This window comes from Sminthopsis crassicaudata, chromosome 6, assembly GCF_048593235.1.
Source record: "Sminthopsis crassicaudata isolate SCR6 chromosome 6, ASM4859323v1, whole genome shotgun sequence".
NCBI lineage: Eukaryota > Metazoa > Chordata > Mammalia > Dasyuromorphia > Dasyuridae > Sminthopsis > Sminthopsis crassicaudata.
Genome location: NC_133622.1, coordinates 70,176,757 through 70,197,002, shown reverse-complemented (window position 1 = coordinate 70,197,002; position 20,246 = coordinate 70,176,757). Strand labels below are relative to the sequence as shown.

General features: G+C 35.4%; 1 protein-coding gene across 5 annotated transcripts in view; it reads left to right on the top strand.

The window, feature by feature from the left end:
* INPP4B (inositol polyphosphate-4-phosphatase type II B) overlaps positions 1-20,246 on the top strand; it is a 910,680-nt gene that overhangs the window by 824,578 nt on the left and 65,856 nt on the right. For all 5 annotated transcript variants that reach the window (XM_074275067.1, XM_074275068.1, XM_074275070.1 and 2 more), the window contains one exon: positions 15,027-15,139. In XM_074275067.1, coding sequence (XP_074131168.1) covers positions 15,027-15,139 — 113 coding nt within the window. The remainder of the gene's footprint in view (positions 1-15,026; positions 15,140-20,246) is intronic.

The window sequence follows — 20,246 nt, the reverse complement described above, 5'->3', positions numbered from 1 at the left end:
CTCTTTATTTTTGTGCCAGTCACTTCCAAATATATTACTTTTCCCTATTAGAGAAAAAGAAAGAAGTGAAGAAGGAAGGAAGGAAGGAAGGAAGGAAGGAAGGAAGGAAGGAAGGGAGGGAGGAAGGAAAGAAGGAAGGAAGGAAGGAAGGAAGGAAGGAAAGCAAAGATAAGGAAAAAAGAGGAAAGAAAAAAAGAAAGGAAAAGAAAAAGGAAAGGAAGAAAGAAGGAAGGAAGGGAAGGACACAGTTAAATTAAAACTGACCCATTGAAGGAGGCTGTAAACATAGGCAACATTTTATAAGAATGAATGAATAATATATATTATGTTCCTATTATGTGCCAAACATCACGCTACATGAGAAAAAACAGGATTTGCCTGGTTTCACAGAGATCACATTCTTACTGGGGAATATTAAAAAGGCTTATAGTTCTAAAAGTATGGCAGAGAGGTGGACCATAACATCTCATCTCTTTTCTGAAAATAAGAATTTGATCATTATAATTATACAGCATTTAGGCACATTTTTTATCCTTTTTGTAATATTGTTATAGTCACTTTGCATTTCTTTTTTTCCTCTTCAGCTTATTTCATTCTACATCAATTCATGCAATTATTTTCATGTTTCTCTGGGTTCCTCATTTCCATTAATGCAACCCTCTTTGTTTCTCAATATGTTTTTGCCCAACCATAAGTAATGGCTGTGCCTCCAATTATATGTCTTTATAGGGATATTTCGTAATACTATTCACATAATTCTAAAGTGCATCTTGACAGGTTGACTTCCAGTATTTTATTCATTTTGAAGATATTTTAAGTCAGATTTCTCTTTCTTTTATTTCCTCCTTGTTTTTTACCATTGTTACACTGAAGTGATGATTAAAAAAAAAAAAAAAAAGAATTAGGTTATATTCAGCCACTTTACTGAAATGATTATTTCACTTAGTTTCTTTGATAATTCTCTGAGATTTTCTAAATAAATCAGCATGCCATCTGCAAATAGGGCTCATTCTGTCTCTTTTCTGATTGTTATACCTTTCATGTATTTCTTTCATTGTTTTTACTACCATTTCTATAACTGTCAAATAGTGGGCCAAATTGGCATAGTCTTATTTTACTCATATTTATTGTGAATGCTTCTCATGTTTCACTGTTGTATCTAGTACCATAATTTATACGTATTTATATATTTTATATTAAAATGGCCTTTATATGCATATTTTGAGTAATTTAGCACAAATTAATGTTATACTAAAATAAACTTTTCTGAATCTCTAGATGTCTGTTTTTTCCTCATTGTTTTTAGTTTTAATGTGAATACTATGCTAAAAAAAAATTTCTCCTGATGTTGTTATCCTTGCTTCCATGGTTTAAATCTAATTTTATCACAGTGAACATTTTATTTTGGAGATTTTAGTATCCAAATGCTTTATGGTATAGTTTTATTTAAAATCCTCATGTTAATATGCATTAATGATATTGGCATTAATTCTCCTATTCTGCTTTATTTTCCCTGATTTAGCTATTATGTGTCCCTTGACACATAAAAAGAGTATTGTTTTATTATTTTTAATCATTATTTTATCAGTTATTGAGGACAATTTGTTTATAATAGATACTAATTATTTTAAATGTCTAATTTAATTCACCCTATAAACTATCTAGTTGGTTCCCTAATCCCAAATTTGGATGGTTCATTTTTCCTTTATGGGTGATTTAAGATTTCAGATTCTGCGTACTTTATATTTTTATAGAAAATAATTTCTATCAAACTGTATTTCAGGCTAATGTAGGTTCTGATAACTTGTAAATTAGCTCTATTATGAATTTACCTTGTTCATCTTTTATTTGGACGATTTACATTTTTTCTTTTTAAAAAGTTAGCCAAAGGTGTATTCATTTTTGTTAGTCTTCCCCCGAAATTTACTTATCTTTATCATATTTATTTTATATTTTATCTACTTCTGCTTTAGTTGTCAAATTTTTTCTACTTTTATTCAGTGATTCTCTATATTTTTGAAAAAGATTATATTCTAAAGGCCACTAATTTTACTTTATTTTCTTAATGAACACTTGAAAGATTAAAAATTTCCTCTAGAGATTACATTAACATCAACAAAAACATTTTGCGTTTTTTTTTCTCATTGTTATCCTTTTCTTTCATATAACTATCTGGATGTCATTTAGGGCTATATCTTTTGCTTTTGATTCCTAAGTTAAATGGTTGAGCAAGAATAAGAGGTATGAGTAACAGAATTTTAAGAGACTTACCATCTTTCTTGGAACTGTTGACATCATAGGATCACGCAGAAGTACAACACAAGTACCATTTTAGGACACAAAGACAAGAATCAAATGTAATATAACTATATCAGTTTTCCCTAATCCTTAACTTTCTCCTTTCCCCTTTTTTGGGGGCTATCTTCTTCTTCAAACTTCCCTGTGTCACTTTTTTTAACCTTTGTGAAATTATTATTTTGTGTTGAGGAATATAAAGGAGAAATGACTAAACTTGTGCACTTCATGCTAAAAAAAGATATAGGATCTATAATAGAAAAAAACTTTCTTAGTGAATTAATTGTAATGAGTCTAAATGTCCAGACAAAAGGAACTATTAGTCTTGCCATATATTGCCCTGATCAAACCACATCTATATTAATGTGTTTAGTTCTGGCTATCACAATTTTGAGAGGACATTGATAACCATATATGCCCCAACATATTTTTAAGTGGCTTTATGTTTTAACTTTATAATGTGATATATTCCTTTTGTTTTGCAGAATGGATTTTATATAATTACTTGAGTTGTTTTAATTTCATTAGTTAGATGAATAAAATAATGTCCTTTATGACTAAGGAGTCAATAACCTTTAAAAAATAAAATTTTGTGATTGTACATCCATTTTAATACAAAATAATATAATATACCTTGCACATTTGTGGCTTAAGTGAATGTAAAGGAGGGTAATCAGGATGCTGAGATATTGAGAGAGACTATTCCACTTGAAAATCAGTTGAAAGGACAAGGAAGTTTTTTTCAGACTTTATTACAAGGAAGAAATAGAGGAGGGCAATAGGTTTAGAGGGGCAGTGATAGATAAAACCCCCCTAAAAAGTAGTAGTAAATTTTTTCTTAAGTGTACAGAAGAAAAACAAAGAAAATGTAATCAGGAAAATGGATCATATTTGTTTACTATTTTAAATTACATATATATATATATGTATGGATGTATGTGTGTGTATATATATACAGAGAGAGAGAAGAGAGAGAGAGAAGAGAGAGGAGAGAGAAGAGAGAGAGAGAGAGAGAGAGAGAGAGAGGAGAGAGAGAGAGAGAGAGAGAGAGAGAGAGAAGAGAGAGGAGAGAGAGAGAGAGAGGGAGAGAGAGAGAGGAGAGAGAGGAAGGAAGGAAGGAAGAAAGGAGGGGAGGGGAGGGGAGGGGGAAGGAAGGGGAAAAGAGATTTTAAATGTACAATAATGGGTATTTATTGATGGTTGTTAAATTCTTGGCAAAAAACAAAAACAAAAAATAAAACTCTCTTTTTTTTAAATTAAAGGAGGAACCTAAGTATAGTTATCCTAGAAGATAGACATTTTAGGGGAGGTAGAATAATAGTATATTGTGGGGTGGGAATCTTTAAATACTTAAGGTACTAATAGTGGAAGTGGAAAAGAGGGTCTAAACTAGTTATAGTTAGTTTTTGAATATATGACAAAGAGTAATGGAGAGAGAGAGAGAGAGAGAGAGAGAGAGGAGAGAGAGAGAGAGGGAGACAGACAGAGAGAGAGAGGAGACAGAGAGACAGAGTGAGAGACAGAGACAGAGAGAGAGAGAGAGAGAGAGAGAGAGAGAGAGAGAGAGAGAGAGAGAGAGGGAGACAGACAGAGAGAGAGAGGAGACAGAGAGACAGAGTGAGAGACAGAGACAGAGAGAGAGAGAGAGAGAGAGAGAGAGAGAGAGAGAGAGAGAGAGACATACAGAGAGAGAGAGAAAGAGAGACACATACAGAGAGAGAGAGAGAGAGAGAGAGAGAGAGAGAGAGAGAGAGAGAGAGAGAGAGAGAGAGAGAGAGGGAGACAGAGAGAGAGAGACAGAGAGAGAGGAGACAGAGAGACAGAGAGAGAGAGAGAGAGAGAGAGAGAGAGAGAGAGAGAGAGAGAGAGAGAGAGAGAGACACACACACATACAGAGAGAGAGAGAGAGAGAGAGAGAGAGAGAGGGAGACAGAGAGAGAGAGACAGAGAGAGAGGAGACAGAGAGACAGAGAGAGAGAGAGAGAGAGAGAGAGAGAGAGAGAGAGAGAGAGAGAGAGACATACAGAGAGAGAGAGAGAGAGAGACACATACAGAGAGAGAGAGAGAGAGAGACACATACAGAGAGAGAGAGAGAGAGAGAGACATACAGAGAGAGAGAGAGAGAGAGAGAGAGAGAGAGAGAGATTTAAGTTGGATATAAGCTAGAAATTGCTAATAATTTGAATAGTGCCAACATCTATTAGGATGGTCTTAGGAGACTGAAACTTCACTTAATGGTTTCAAGCAAGGGCTACATGTATTTTTATATGAGCTATGCTTAGTTAAATTCAGGTTGGAACAGATGGCCCTATTCCAGCTATTCCAGTATAGCGATCGTATGATTCTATGTATGATTCTCTTTTCAGAAACCAGGTTTAAACTATCAAAAGAAATCTGGACATCATTAAATAATACATTCATGGCTCCTTAAAATAATACAAAATTACAAAAGAATTCATCCATTATAACTCTACCATCTTTCCTTACTACCAAGTCCTGTGGACTGTATTTATAATAACTGAGTCAGAGGAGATTTCTTTTTATGTATTTTTTAAATTACCTTTCAAGTTTTTGCCATGGGTGATCAGAACTATAAAATTCATTTGAGAAAAAAGATGAAAGTCTGTGGATCAAAGATATCATTCAACTATGATCAGTCTGAGAGTTTTGATATTTGTTTTCTTATATTGCTTTTTTAATTTGCAGTTTGGAAATAATTCTTCAGGAAACAGTTTCAGTGGGGTTTGTTTATTTTTTCAAGTTTTTAATGCATCCCAAAGAATTAGATTTTCCAATTTTAAACCATCTCTATCAGCTTTCATTTAATTTGCATTTGTTTGCTTGCTAATGAATGTTATTATGTAAGTTTTACACAGAATTAAAGGAGAGATTTAATGTTGGAAAATAACAGAGTTCATATGGCTCAGAGCTGGAAGGCTCTGTACATATGATCTGGTTAGTCAGTAAGCATTTAGTAAGTGCCTATTATGTACCAGGCACTGTACTAACCACTGGAGATAAAAAGAAATGAAAAGAAAAAACAGTCTTTGTTCTCAAGGAGTTTATAATCTAGAGAAGAAAAGACACAAAGAGGAAACTGAAAGCAGAGTAGGAGGAAATATCCAAAGTGGGAGGAAATATCCAATGTAGGAGGAGGATGGAAAAGTTAAGAGTAGTACACTTGATAGAAAAATGAAGAGATGTATCGCCTACATATTTAAATAAAGGTATGGAAAGGAACTCATTTCACAATTGAGTAGTCAGAATTCAGAAAAGTGGTTACTTCTCCAAGGTAGATCCAGTGAAAGAACCAAGATTAATTTTAAGTTGTCATCAAATGTTTATTAGACATCTATTTTGTGTTATTGCTCTGTCCATGTCAACTGACATTTGGTATCTGTGCTTATGGAACTTACAGTGAAGTAAGAAACAAATATTTGTGTGTGTGTGTATACAAAACCAAAAAACATATGTTAACAGAACAAAAGACGTACAAAGTAAAGAGCTATGTGAGGTCTGAAGTAAAAGGAGATCAGAAAAGGTAACTTTTGAGTTAGGTATTAAAATGTATATATAAATTCAGCAAAAAAGAAGGAAGGAAGGAAAGAAGGAAAGAAGGACAAAAACAGACAAAGAAGAGGAAAGAAATATCCCACCTTTATAATATAAAATTTATATATTATGTATAATATTTAAGTTATATGTAAGTAAAATATATATATATATATTACATATGAGTTATAATAATAACTGTCTCTCTTTAATTTACATAATGTTTTTAAGATTTCCAGAGTATTTTACATATGTATCTTATTTGAGCATTACAACAATCCTGCAAGGTAGGTGCTACTACCTCAATTTATAAATCTTCAATTTACAGATAAGGAAACTGAGGCTGAGAAAGCCTGGTGATAATCAGATCTTATTGAATCCAAGTGCAGTGCTCTATCTACTTTTTTCACCAAGCTATCTCAATATAGAGAGAGGTTAAAAGAAGGTATTGAGCTAAAGCTAAAAAGACAGGGATTCCTTAGGTTGAAGGGGATTTTAAAAACCAGGCAAAGTTTACTCAGAAGCAACTGTAGACCATTGAGACTAGAACTATCATGAGCAGATTTAAAAAGAAGAAAGATAAATTTGATTGCAGAATAGACAAGAAGAGAAAGGAAAACATGTTGAGAAATTGGTGCATTATACTATTCAAGTGTTAAACCATGAGAAGAAAAAGACTTAGATATATTATGCTTGTTGCCTCTGTAGTTGACCATAAACTGAGAGAGCTAGATAGTATGGTGGATGGTAGATTTGGAAACTGGAGAGACCTTGATAGGCTGAAAGGCTTGGGCTAAACCTAATAAAAGTGACCTTTTATAAGATAATCAATGAGAGAGAATTTATTTCCATGTGCCTAGGTCCTGTGCTAGATTTTAGGAGATATAAACAGGCTCTGTTCTATAGGAGCTCACATTGAAATAGGGGTATATAAAACATAAGAAAGTCTTTAGTTTAGGCAGTCACAGAAATCGTGAGTTAGGACCATTGGGCCATAGATTGCTATACCTATTCCAGTAACTATAGGCAAGGGATTGGGTCTGGATCATTAGGACAGGAATATCCCACATAATTCAACTCCCTCTACTAATACAGATCAAAATATGGTCTTCAAACCGTTGTCTTAGAAAGTTGCCCAGAACACTGAGAGTTTAAATGATTTGCCAAAGGTGCCACATTCCCAGAGGTAAAACTTGGAACCAGTTTTTCCTAGATCCAGAGTTGGTCTACTATCCATGATACCATGCTGCCCAGTAGCTTATAGTAGTTATGTGTGTTTGTATTTATATGTATATATGTATATATATATATATATATGTATATATATATATATATGTGTGTGTGTGTGTATGTATGTATATATATATGTGTGTGTATGTATGTATATATATACATACTTATATGCATATATTACATCATTAAAATATAATATATTTTATATGTATGTGTGTATATTATTATACCCAGTGTAAGATCTAGAATGGAGCAGGAGTAAGGAAAGAAGGAATTTTGGCATTATAACCCAAAAGGTCACTATTCCTGATGGGAAAAAGAGACTTACAATAGGGCATATACCTAGATACCCATGCTGGGCGGGCCCTAGTGTCCTGGTGGGTGACTGGATAGAATAAATATAAAATCCTGCACCTGGATTCAAAAAAGCAACTTCGCAAATACAAGACTGAGGAGATGAAACTCAAAAGCAATTTGAAAAATAATGGAATATTCTTGTGACCTACAAGTTTGATATATGCCTTTGTAACCAAAAAAAGAAAGCAGAAGGAATTTTAGGAGTCACCAAGAGAAACAAGGTCCACATTGAAGAATAGTGATAATGCTTCTTTCTTCTGCCTTGGTAAGAATTACTCTGGAATACTTTCAAAGGATATTTGCCGGATAAATCGTGCCCAGAGAAGGCTTAATAAGTTGGTCACAAGGCTTAAAACTATATCATGTGGGGATAATTTGGAGACACTTGGAATGTTTATCCTGGAGAAGAGAAGACTTAGTTGAGCATGATATCAGTTCGAAGATATTTGAAGGATTCCCTTATAGAAGAAGAATCAGGTAAATTCTGCTTGCTCTATGAAGGCAGAACTAATGGGCAAGTCTGGGAGGTAGTGGGTTTCCCTTCACTGGAGGTTTTTACAGGGAGTAATTAATTGTTCATATATTCTGATTGGATGGTGGAAAAGTAGAGTTGTTTAATACAGACAATTTCTTTTCAAAGACCTTGGCAGTAAGAACAAGAAAAGATATCATCTGGGGGTTTGTTTTTGTGTTTGTGTTTGTATTTGTTTTAGAATTGGGAAGTCCTGACTTTATTTCCCGAAAGATGAAAAAGGAACCAATGGAAAAGGAAAAACTAAACTTCTTGGATTGTGATTGGGGCGGGAGGTGGGAAATGATAATTAATCAGAAGTTTCTGAAAACAATGAAAGGATGATAGAGGCAGTAGTGAAAGGGAATTCACATTAATCAAGGAAAAGTGGATCTCATTTTTTCTATAAAAAGAGAAAGAAGAAAATAGGTGGTGTTTAAAAGTTTTAAGCAATTAAGGAGAGTAGATGAGGTGAGTTGAGGCCGTATGGCCTCAGTGAGGGAGAGGGAAGTGGTCATTTGTTCTTACATGTGGATGTGAGATGGATGGTGGGGAATGTGAAGAGAAATGAATATGAACAGAACTGTCACTGTGGGGGATGGAGACAGAGTCATTGAGTAGACTAGACAGATTGTCAAACAGCACCAAGGGCTCTGCTGGGGTTGTGTACCATAAATTAGTATGGCAGGAAATCAGCTCACTTCCATGGCTTTCTCTGACAAAGCTCAGCAGCCCAAGGCCATGAGCAAGGAAACAACATAGATTTTCTGAGACCCAGTCAGTCGCCATTCCTCTATCTCACAAGGATTCTAAATATGGGAAGAGGAATGTTTTGTCTTTCCTCTGCAGTGATTAGGCTTTCCGTTGTCATGTCCAGTTGTCACTTTTAAGCTTTCCCAATAATTTTAGATTTGTCTTAGCAGCACACTCTGTCTTGTCTGCCCTCCAAGACTGTAAATTAGAAGTTTAAAGATTATCTGGTCCAATCTGTAAATGACCAAAAATGTCATCTAGAGGAGGGCTTCTTCAACTTTTTCCACTCAAGACTCCTTGTTGCTCAAGAAATTTTTAGGCATCCCCAGATTTATAAGGATGTAAAAGTATAGGTAAAAAAAAAAATTAAACATTTTCTGATAACACATCATAATTTTGCAACCCCACATTCAGTTAGTGACTCCATATGGGATTATAACCCACAGTTTAAGAAGCTTTGATCGACGTCTCCACAAAGTGAACACTTTTCATGAGGAATCCAATGTGCCTCTTTGGAATAGATCTAATCACATGGAAGTTTTTTTTTTCTTGCATAAATCCTAAAGTTGCTACATTATAATTTCATATTTTGGTATTTTCTCTAGTCTTCTTTCACTATCCCTATTCTCTACCAGGACAGAATACAACAGAATGATTAGTTGCCACCTTCTGGATGTTGTTATTGTTATTATTTCAGTCATAGTGGTCTCTGAGTGAAGATACTAGAAAAATTTGCCATTTCCTTCTCCTGGTCATTTTACAGATGAGGAAACTGAGGCAAATAGGATATTAAGTGACTTGCCCAAGGTCACACAAATACTGAGTGTCTGATGCTGGATTTGAACTCCAAGACCAGCAATGTAGCAAAATTTATCATTTCCTTTTTTGGGACTATGGTTCACAGAACACAGACATACATGCTTGCATACATACACACACATATTTAACCTTTATTATCAGCAGAAAGTTGCACTTTAAAAAGCACTGCTCAGGTTTAACAGGTTAAAATGTGACCAAGGTACAATTTTAATACAAGGTACAGATTTAATAAATCTAATGGGAAGAAGTTCACAACTTTGGAAGCTGTACACCTAGTGAAAATTGTAATATGGTGACAAAGTCATAAAAGTCTTCATCTTTAAAAAATGTTTTAAATACCTTCTTACTCTGAGGTTTGTGGTTACCAAATATTATTCAAATAGAAATTCTTCTTGGAGCTATAGTTTTTATCCAAAAAAATCTGTAGTCAACATAGCATAAAGGAAAGACAGTGTTAGAAAGTAAGAGTTAGCCGGGCTTCTCTGTTAAATCAAAGAAGTTAAGGAGGGTGTGTGTGTGTGTGTGTGTGTGTGTGTGTGTGTGTGTGTGTGTGTGTGTGTACATGCATATTTGCTGAATGCTGAACATAATCTGGATAAAACCCTGATCCACCTTAGGGAAACTGGGCTTCCTGACCCAGGTGAAGCCAAGTTCTGATCCCTGCAGCTGTTTCCGGGAGAAGCCCCACTCTCCCCATGACTGTTTGTTGTTGATGTAGAACTCAATATTGCAGCATGCTCTGTCAACAGTTTTATTAATTGTTTTCCACCACAGTTCTGTGAAGCCAGTCAGGGTTATAAAGCTCATTTTACAGATGAGGAAGCAGGTATTGAGGGGTTAAATAATTTATCCAAGGTCACACATCAAGCCAGGCAGAGCTGACATGAGAAAGTATTACCTCTGAATCCTCACTCATTGCTTCCTTGAACTCCCTCTGAAAAATGAAGCTATCCTAGGAAACATATTTGTCCTGTTCCAACTTATTCTTCAGGGGAATTAGAAGTGGAAAAGCATTATAAGTAGTCTATTGGGCTATCTGGACTTGTTAAATCCTATAGGTTTTCTTAGTTCTCTGGATGTTTTTTATACATTCAGCAGATATTTTTAGGCAGAACACTTTGCTAAGGGTTGGGGCTTCAAATACAAAAAGCTGTGGTTCTCCATAGACTTAAACTCCAGTGAGATATAGAAGATAAAAACAGAAAACCAAATAGGAGGTATTTTCTTTTTTACTCTCATTTTAATTATTTAACTTAACAAACATCAGCAGAAATAAGTTTTCCCCTATACAAAGAACAGAAAAGGAGAACAGCATCTGCAAATCTTTCCAGTGTACAACCTATATTTGAGAAGATGGATGGATAGAAGATATGAATATGCATCTATAGCTATGTATTTATAGATACATATAGAAATTATAGAAAAGTTTATCCCTTTTCTCTTTGTTTTTAATTATTCATTGACACTCCTTTCTTTGCTTCTTTGTTTCAAATATCACTATTACTTCTCTATCTGCTCATAAAAATAAATGTCCTCCTTATATAAAAGAAGCTATTTTTGTTTAAAATTTCTCCCAAAATCATTATTTATTTATTTTAGTATTCTTTTTTTTATTTTTGAGTTACAAATTCTCTTCCTTTTTCTAGCCTCCCTATCCACCCACTGAAAAGACAAGCTATATAATATCAATAATGCATGAGAAACCTTATAAAATAATTTTACATGATCCTTGTTGTAACAATAACAATTAAAAATAAAAATAAAGGAATTTAAAAAACTGTGCTTCACTCTGTATTCAGAGTTTTTCAATTCTCTCTTTAGAGGTAGAGAGAATTTTTCATCAAGAGTTCCTGGGATTATTGTCTTTATCCCAGTAGCTAAATAGTTTACCATTGATCATCATTGCAATAGTGCTGTTATTATTATACACATGATGCTTTAAAGAGACAGAGAAAGCAAGTGCAGGGTCAGAGATTTCAAGCTAGAACAGCCCTTAGATGCTGTCTCATCTGAAATTCTTGCATTACGGATGAAGAGGCTCTTTACCCAGATAAGTTACCCTTATGTCTTACCCAAAGTCATATAAGTAAAAGAAGCAAAGATCGATCCCTTTCTGCTCAAGCCCCTGACTCCAAATCTGGTACTCTCTTCAATGCAACATGCTGCAAGTTAAAGTGCCTGAGGTATACCAGGCTATGGAATGTCACATAGAAACAAAACTAGGATAAGAAGGCCATTAGTATGTGTTATGTGTATAGATCAAGGTTTGTCAAAAGATCTTTAAGCAGAGTCAGATCCATGGTATCAGGGAGTGAGTGTGTGACAGGCTCAGAGTCAAGAACATCTGAGTTCAAATCTTGTCTCAAATATTTAATATTTGTATGACGTTGGACAAGTCACTGTCTTAGTGCCATTTTTCTCATCTATTAAATTAGAATATTAGATTAGATAAGATTACAATAGCACTTAGAGAGAGGTTGCAAAGACTAGGGTGTTGTCATTTAAGCTGTCTCAGTCTCAGTTTTCTCATATATAAAATGAGGCAGATACATCCCAGAGCGGTTTTGAAGATCAAATGAGGTAATTTATAGGATATGGTTTCTAAATCTTAAAATGTTCTGTGAAAGTCATTACAGTAATCAGTATCTTATCCTTCTAATAGACCATAAGTTCCATGATTAGGAGGGTTTGAGTCTTATAAAAAAAAAAAAAAAGGCAGGTGAATGGTACAGTGTATAGAGTACCAGTCCTGGAGTCAGAAATATCTGAGTTTGAATCAAAAAGAAAAAAAACAATGTGACCTAATAAGTCACTTAACCATATTTGCCTCAGTTTCCTCATCTATAAAATGAGTTAGAGAAGAAAATGACAAACTACTCCAGTATTTCTGCCAAGGAAACCCAAGTGGGACCAGAAAGAGTTAGACATGACTGAAAAATGACTGAGCAACAACATGTCTTATAAAAATTTTGCCTCACTTCCAGCACCTAGGAGAGCGCTCAGCCCTCAGTGGATTCATAAGTAATATGAGGTTACAACCTCACAGGGGCCTTATGTGGGTGTGCAAGTATTATATCATTTTGTATATGAGAAAGTTGAGTGTCCCAGAAATTCTGGGTTGCCTGAAGTCACTCATATAATTGTAACAGAGATGTTTAAACCCACTTTTCTTCAGACTCTTGAATTTAGGACTCTTCTTAAAGCATCATCTTATCCCCTGGTAAGTGTTTGCTGAATATATATATGGAAAAAAAGCTCATGTTTATTTAGCAATTTATGAAATACCTTCCTCACTACAATGCAGTGAATGAGGTAAAGTGGTACAGTACTTATTTTATAAATAAGGAAACTGTGATACGACGGGCGTAAAGTTACTTTTTTGGCAAATGGTAGAGAGTACATTTAACTTTGGGCTTTGGAGGTTTATACTATTTCATAGGATCATAGATTTAGAGCTTGACAGGACCTAAGATATCTTCTTGTTGACCTCCCTCATTCTACCAGTTGAGTAACTGAGATTCAGAAAAATCTCTTAGTAAATAAATGCCAGGGGTTGGATTAGAACCTTGTTTTTTCCTCAGTCTTCCTGACTAAATCCAGTGGTTTATCCACTATGATGCATACCACACATGTTGTTCTCTCTCTCTCTGGCTACTCCATTTTCATACGTTTGGGAAGGATAGCAGCCCTTCTTCCCAGACCTTATTGGGGTTTTGTCCATCAGTCTTTTGATTTCACTGTAAAAGCTCTCTCTTCCCTCCTTCCCTCTTCAATCCCTCTTCGATATCCTCCTCCTCTCCCTCTCTCTCCCTTCATGCTCCTTTCTACTTTCTCCTTTTTCTTTCTGTCCTTCCCTGTGCTCCTTCTCTTCCTGAACTGAAATCTTCCCTCCTTTCCCTCCTCTTCTCCCTCCCTTTTATCTTCCTTTTCTCTCCTTCTTCCTATCAATGTTCCTCCTTTCTCTCTCTCTCTCTCCCCTTTCTCCCTCTTTCTTTCTCTGTCCCTCCTTTTTCTCCCTCCTTTCTTCCCCTTTCTCTATTCCCATTTTCTTCTCATTCTTCCTCTCTTTTCTCTTCCTTTCCTCTCTACCCTCTCTCTCCTGCCCCCCTCTCTTCTCCCACCCTCTGCTTCTCTCCTTTTTTCTCCTTTCTCTCTGCCTCCCTCCCTTCTTCCCAAGGGAATGGTATGAGCTTTAGAACATAGAATCATAGATAAAGAGCCTGAAGGAACCTCAGAAATCATCCAGTCATCCAGGACACAGGAAAGATTTGTTCAAGCTCATAGGGCCAAGTTGGCATCACAGTCCAAATTTGGACCTGGTTCCTCTGACACCAGAGCCACAACTTCCATTTCCACTTTTACAAAAAAAAGTGGGGTTGTGAATCTCAAACAGCTTCTTTTTTGTCACAAAAAATTAAAAATTACAAACTTTTTCATTATTTGTATTTCTGTGATTCTTAATCTTTGTCACTAAACAAATAACCAAGGAAAACTTCTTAGTACAATAACATGCTAACAATTAAACTGACTTATTTTTGGAAAATCAATAAGGTTTGTTTCTCCTAGAGACTTGGAAATTCAAAAAGTCAGCACATTTAGTGACAATGAGGTTTTCTGGAAATATCTTTAATTGTAAAAAGTTATTGTTTACCAGAAAGAACACTGATCTAACTCTCAGGAGCCTAGGTTTATCCTAATTCTACCACATAATTAGTTGTGTGACTATAATTTAACAATTATAACAAGAATAAGTACTCGTCTTATTATAAGTAGTACTTTACACATATGATCTCCTTTGATTCTGAAAAAGAATCTGGGAAACAGGTGTTATTATTATTACCACTACTTTACAGATGAGAAGACAGAAGCAGACAGACATTAAATGACAGTACAGCTACAAAATATCTGAGACTGGATTTGAACTCATCTCCCTAGTACTAGATTCAGCAATGTTCCCACAATGCCAAAATACTTGGCATTTTGAGCCTCATCTGTACAATGAGGGAATTGGTGCAGGATGATCCCTTTTCTTCCTTGACTATTCTAATGTTCATATTAGCCTTTGTTTAATCAAGATAAATGGAAACTTGAGGTAAAGATATAATTTCATAATGACCAATGTAATATAATGAAAGAATATCAGATTTGAAGTCAGAAGTCAGAAAACTAGTCAGAAAAGTCTAGATCCGCCACCTAATAGCTATAAAGCAAAGGTCAATTTGACCTTAATTTACTCATTTATAAAATGACAGACTTAGAAAAAATACATCCAAGTACACATACTCCATGACTTTATTGAGTATGGGTATTTCATCTGGACCTTATTAAGTAGAATGGCGTGAGGGCTTTGTAGTAAAGTAAAGGCTAGAAACTTGAATGGTGAATAACTGAAAGAATTTCTCTGGATTGGATATCTGTGAAGCACAAATAAAAGTTGAGAAAAAGTGAAAGCAGAGGAGAACCAAGAGGGCTTTGTAAATACCACTTATTTTCTCCCTTTTTTCAGGTCTATCCCATTTCCAAGAACAAAATGATCTAAAAGGATTACTAGAAAATCTCTACCAAAATGTCCAGGCCAAAAAGAGAAAAAATGTAGAAATCGTGTGGCTGGCTGCAACGGTAAGTTCTTTGTTTCAGGCTTATTCCCTTCTTACCAGAGAGTCCAGGGGCTGGAAGGAAAAGTGACTAACTCTAGATTGCTTAGGACTCTACACCCATTCTGTGGGTCACCCAAGCTCCTTTCATTCTCTGTCATTCTGCCTGTTTTCCATCAGTGATATCCCCTATCCCCCCATCATCAATAAATCAATCAATAAATCACCAGAAATGAACACAAAAATCCTGGGAAACAGAAAATAAAAAGAGTGAAAAATAGGAGTGAAAAAATAGTAAATAAAGAGTGATTGTCACTCGTTGGCTTTTCTCTTGAAAACTGAATGCAGTTGGTATTTTGGACTAAAGTTCAATGTTTCTGAGTACCCTGAGATTAAATATAGCCGTGGTGTTATACTAGTATTGCTGTCTCCGTCATGAGAGCATAAATAATGGAAAACTAACAAGATAGTAGCCAAGTGAAACTATGGATAGAGTATCCTAGTATCACTTACTAGCTATATGACTCTGGGCAAGTTAGTTACTTAACCATTTTTGCCTCAGTTTCCTCATTTGTAAAATAATTTAAAGAAGGAAATGGCAAACTATTCAGTATCTTTGCCAAGAAAACCCCAGATGGGGTCACGAAGAGTTAGACATGACTGAACAACAACTGAACAACTATTGACTATAACCTGGCTTCTACCCAAAATGGCTTTCAAAGCCCTCACATAGGCTGCCAGCAAAACCTATCACCATTTTGTCCCTTTAATGAGCTCCTGCGTCTATTAATACAGATACTGGCAGAGAAATTTCTGCTAGGGCATAGATTTCATGATTAGGAGCCTCTTTGAGTGGGTTTCTTTATCTTATAGTGGACCCTTGAGGGTAAAAAAAAGAACCTTTTAATTTCTCAGATCAGTTTAATCCTTGATTTAGATTCATACCAGACTGGAGCCTGGCAGGGATTAGGGTCAAAAATCATCAAGGTAGCCCAGAGAGCAGTTTTCTTGTTGTCAATTGGCAGTCATCCAGAGAATGCTCAAGCACCCATGGGTGAAACAAGGCATATAACTCTGTCATTTATCAGTTAACATATGAGGTCTTTCTCGAGATTCAACAGGGACCTATTTCATGCTAGGAAGGGAGAAAAGGAGGAAGGGAGGGAGGGAGGGAAAGAGAAAGCAGTGAGAAAGGAAGGAGGGAAAAGAAGAAAGGAAGGAGGAAGAAAGAAAGGAAAGGAGGAAGGGAGGAATGGAGAAAGGGAGAAATGAATGAAAGAAAGGAGAATGGGAAAAAAAAACATTTTTGGGGTTATTATGTTCAAAGCATTATGCTAAGAACTGGGCAAACAAAGAAAGAAGTGTGGCAGTCTCTATTGTCAAGGAGCTCACATTCTAATTGGGAGAGACTCTGTGAATCATAACGATGACTATTGTTTTCATAGCTACTTCACAATTTTGCTAATGCAACTCACAACTTAGTGTCATAAATCTGGGAACACACTTGATCCCATACTGCACTACTAACATACATATGAAAACCCAAGCTTTTTTTTCTATTGTCAGAGCTGTGATTATACCCAGTATTGCTTCTCTCTTCTTGGAAGAGGGCATAGATAATTCAACAAGAGGCTCTATAAAATAATTTACACAGAGGAGGGCAGAGGCTAGTAGATTGACATTCTTGTCATGTCTTCCTTGGATCCTAAGAAAGAACATCAAAAGAAACATTCTTTTCAAGGTCTTATTGCAAGTGTCTCTATTGAACACCTTATTATATTACATTAAGGTTTCTTGACTAGTTTTCCTGAGAAATAATTACCTTTTTCTAGCTTCAAAAATCATCTAAAATTCTGATAATTCTCATAATATCTGAGGAAGGTAGATTACAGCTATTTTTACTACTTTGCTAATATAAACATCATAAGGATGTTTATTATTATTATTTTATTAATGCTATTAATATTCATAATACTCCAGGCTCTTAAGATGTTTTAATATGTGTCAGGGAAGCTTGGTAGTATAGTGGATGAATTGCAAAACTTGGAGTCGGGAAGATTCCTCTTCCTGAGCTCAAATAAAGTCTCATATATTTAGTAGTTGTATGACCCTGGAAGAGTCACCTAACCCTATTTGCTTCAGCTTTTTCAGTCTGTAAAATGAGCTGAGAAAGGAAATTGCAAATAACTCCAGTATATTTATCAAGAAAACCCCAAACAAGATCCCAAAGAATTGGACACAAATGTAATAACTAAACAACTGAGTGGAACAGAAATGAATGAACGGCTATATAATATTTGTCACTCTGCTGTCCCTATGAAGTTGCCCCAAGGCCCAAAGGGAATTGGTAGTGCCCCAAGGAGCTGGGGTGGAGGGTGGCTAGCCCTGCTGGAGACTGCAGGGATCTGCTGCTGAGGCAGGTCCTAGTGCTAGTGCCTGACATGTGTTGAAGTCAGTGGGATGTTTTTTTGGCTTCCCCTGAAACAACACAAGGCAAGTTCTCAGAGCTGGAATCTGTCTGTTCCCCTGGTTATTGTGAGACAAGTGAAAACTCCTAATGTTAGTATTTGCCTGCTCCAGAGCAATAGGGATCAGGATCTCTCACTGATGTATAGAAGTGGAGCTTGCTGGGATGTTCCCTGTCCTGGAATGAGCACTTGGACTAAAGCATAGAAGTCTTGACTTTTTTTCCTCCAACAGAGAGATGCAGTGAATAATAACTCTAGTGTCTAGATCAAAAGTTTATGCCTTCCCATACAACATATAAATGTGGTCTTGTGAATGACCTTTACTTTCCCCTTTCCAGATTCTGGATATGCTGAATTGTTTAATTTAAAGAAAGTACTTGTGGCCTTCAGGGCCTTAATTCTGCTAGGATGGGCTGGAAAGGCAAAAACCCACAGATCTCTCATGAAAATTTCTGCAAAATTCTTGGCTTCTTTTCTTGTTCTTTCTCTGACTTACCTATTCGTTGTCTGTCTAATAAAATGCTACTGCTTCTGAAATTTCATTTTTCATTTTTCAACTAAAAAAAAACTCCATATCTGAAGTATATCTAATTCTCCTGATTGAACTTGAAAAAAATCTATGGAATTTTAAAGAAATCTGATGCTTACAGTGATGGTTTAAGGGATTTGGTCAGATTAACAGACACATTGGCATAAAAATAAAAACTAGCCCCTGTTCAGGAGTACATTGTAATATTTTTATCCCCACCATGTTCACCTCCGTTAGCCTAAATTTGAAAGAATTAATTTCACTGTCAAGATAACCATATTCAGAAATGCTAATTTTTTAACTTTAATTCTTTTGAAAATTCAAGTTCCATAAATATGTGCTCCTAAAAATCAGCTTACCCAGTGATTTCTACTCTCCTCAGCCTTTGAGCCATGAAAGTTTTACCAGAGAAACATCTTATTCAGTAAGTCAATATGAGGAATTCTTGTTGCAGATTGCATAGGATTTCATTCCCATCCTCACCAAGAAAGAAAAGAAAGTTCTTATTGCAAATAAGCTCATTGTTCAGTCTTTTCAGTCACATCTGACTCACTGTAGCCCCATTTGGGATTTTCTTGGCACAATACTGGAATGGTTTTCCATTTCCTTTTCCAGCTCATTTTGCAAATGAGGAAATTGAGGCAGACAGGATGAAGTGACTGATCCAGGGTCACCCAGCTAGTCACTGTCTAAGGCCAGCTTGGTACTTAAAGTTATCAAAAACTGAATTTAAGGCCTGCTTCAGACATATGCTATCCATGTGAACATGAACAAGTCAGGTATCTCAATGGTAGCCCAGGCAGCTTTTTAAGACCATGAGTAGTTGGTGCTCTTTGGTGGATGAAGATTATCAGTAAAATCATAAGTTCAGGCATACATATACAACTCTCTATGTATGAATGAACAAGACACTGTTCTAGATGTTGGGAACTTACAGTACTAAAAGTATACATAAAGAAGTAAATTTAAAATATATGTAAACTGAAATTTTGAAATTCAAAGTAGTTTGGGGGTTAAGAAGGGAAATAATAACTTAAAAAAGAGTGTTTATCCATAAACTCTTTGAGACCAGAAAGATCCTCAACTAATGCCTTCTGGCCTTTGGTCTAGCACTTAGAAATTTGCCTAGAGCTCTAAGAGAGAAAAGTCTTCTGTATCTAGTGTTATCTGAGACCTGCTTTGTATCATTTTGTCAGGAAGATTGCAAAATCCTTTTTAAATGTGATCGATAAAAAGTAGTTCAAAATACTTTGCTTTATAAGGGTCAACAGATTGTCTACTCTGAAGACAAATTGTATTAATTTTTTGTCCTTTGTCCATCAGTTGGAGGAGGGCTCAATAAACTGTGGTATGTGTTTATGATGGATTCTTATTGTTCTGTGGGAAATGATGCGCAAGATGATCTCTGGGGGGAAAAAAAAAAAAAACAAACAACAATAACAACAAAAAAAAACACCTGGAAAAAGTTCTCCATGTACTCAAACAAAATGAAATGTATTGTATAAAAAGGAATAGCAATGTTCTTGGATGGCCAGCTGTGAAGGATTTTGCTATTCTCAGTAATACAATCATCCATGACTATTCTGCAGAATTTATGAAGAACCCTATCTATACGCAGAGAAAGAAATGATTGCATCTGAATATAGATTGAAGGATTTTCTCTTTTTTTATTTTTATTAGTATGGGAGATCCATGTTTTTTTTTTTTTTGTTTGTTTGTTTGTTTTGTTTTTTCCCCCCACAACTTGACTTTTATAGAAATGTTTTGCATATGCAATTGGTTTCTTAATTGTGGGTGGGGATAAGGGAGAGAACTTAAAACTCAAAAATTTTAAAAAGAAATGTGAAATTTTTGTTTTGTTTTGAATGTAACTGGAAAATATTAAATAAGTTAAAGAAAAAAATTAACTTCAAAAAAATTGTCCTTCTATCCCTAGCCTCTAACACAGAGGATGGCAACAGAAAGATCGCAACAATAAAGTTCTATCACCTACTTCATATTAACTCTAATCTTTACTAACTCAACATTTTGTCTACACTAGAAGTTTAGCATTTTAAACATGTTTTAAACAATCTTTTTACCTCTGGGAGAAAAACACATTTGACTTGTTCTACTGCCTTTATGTCAGAGTTTTA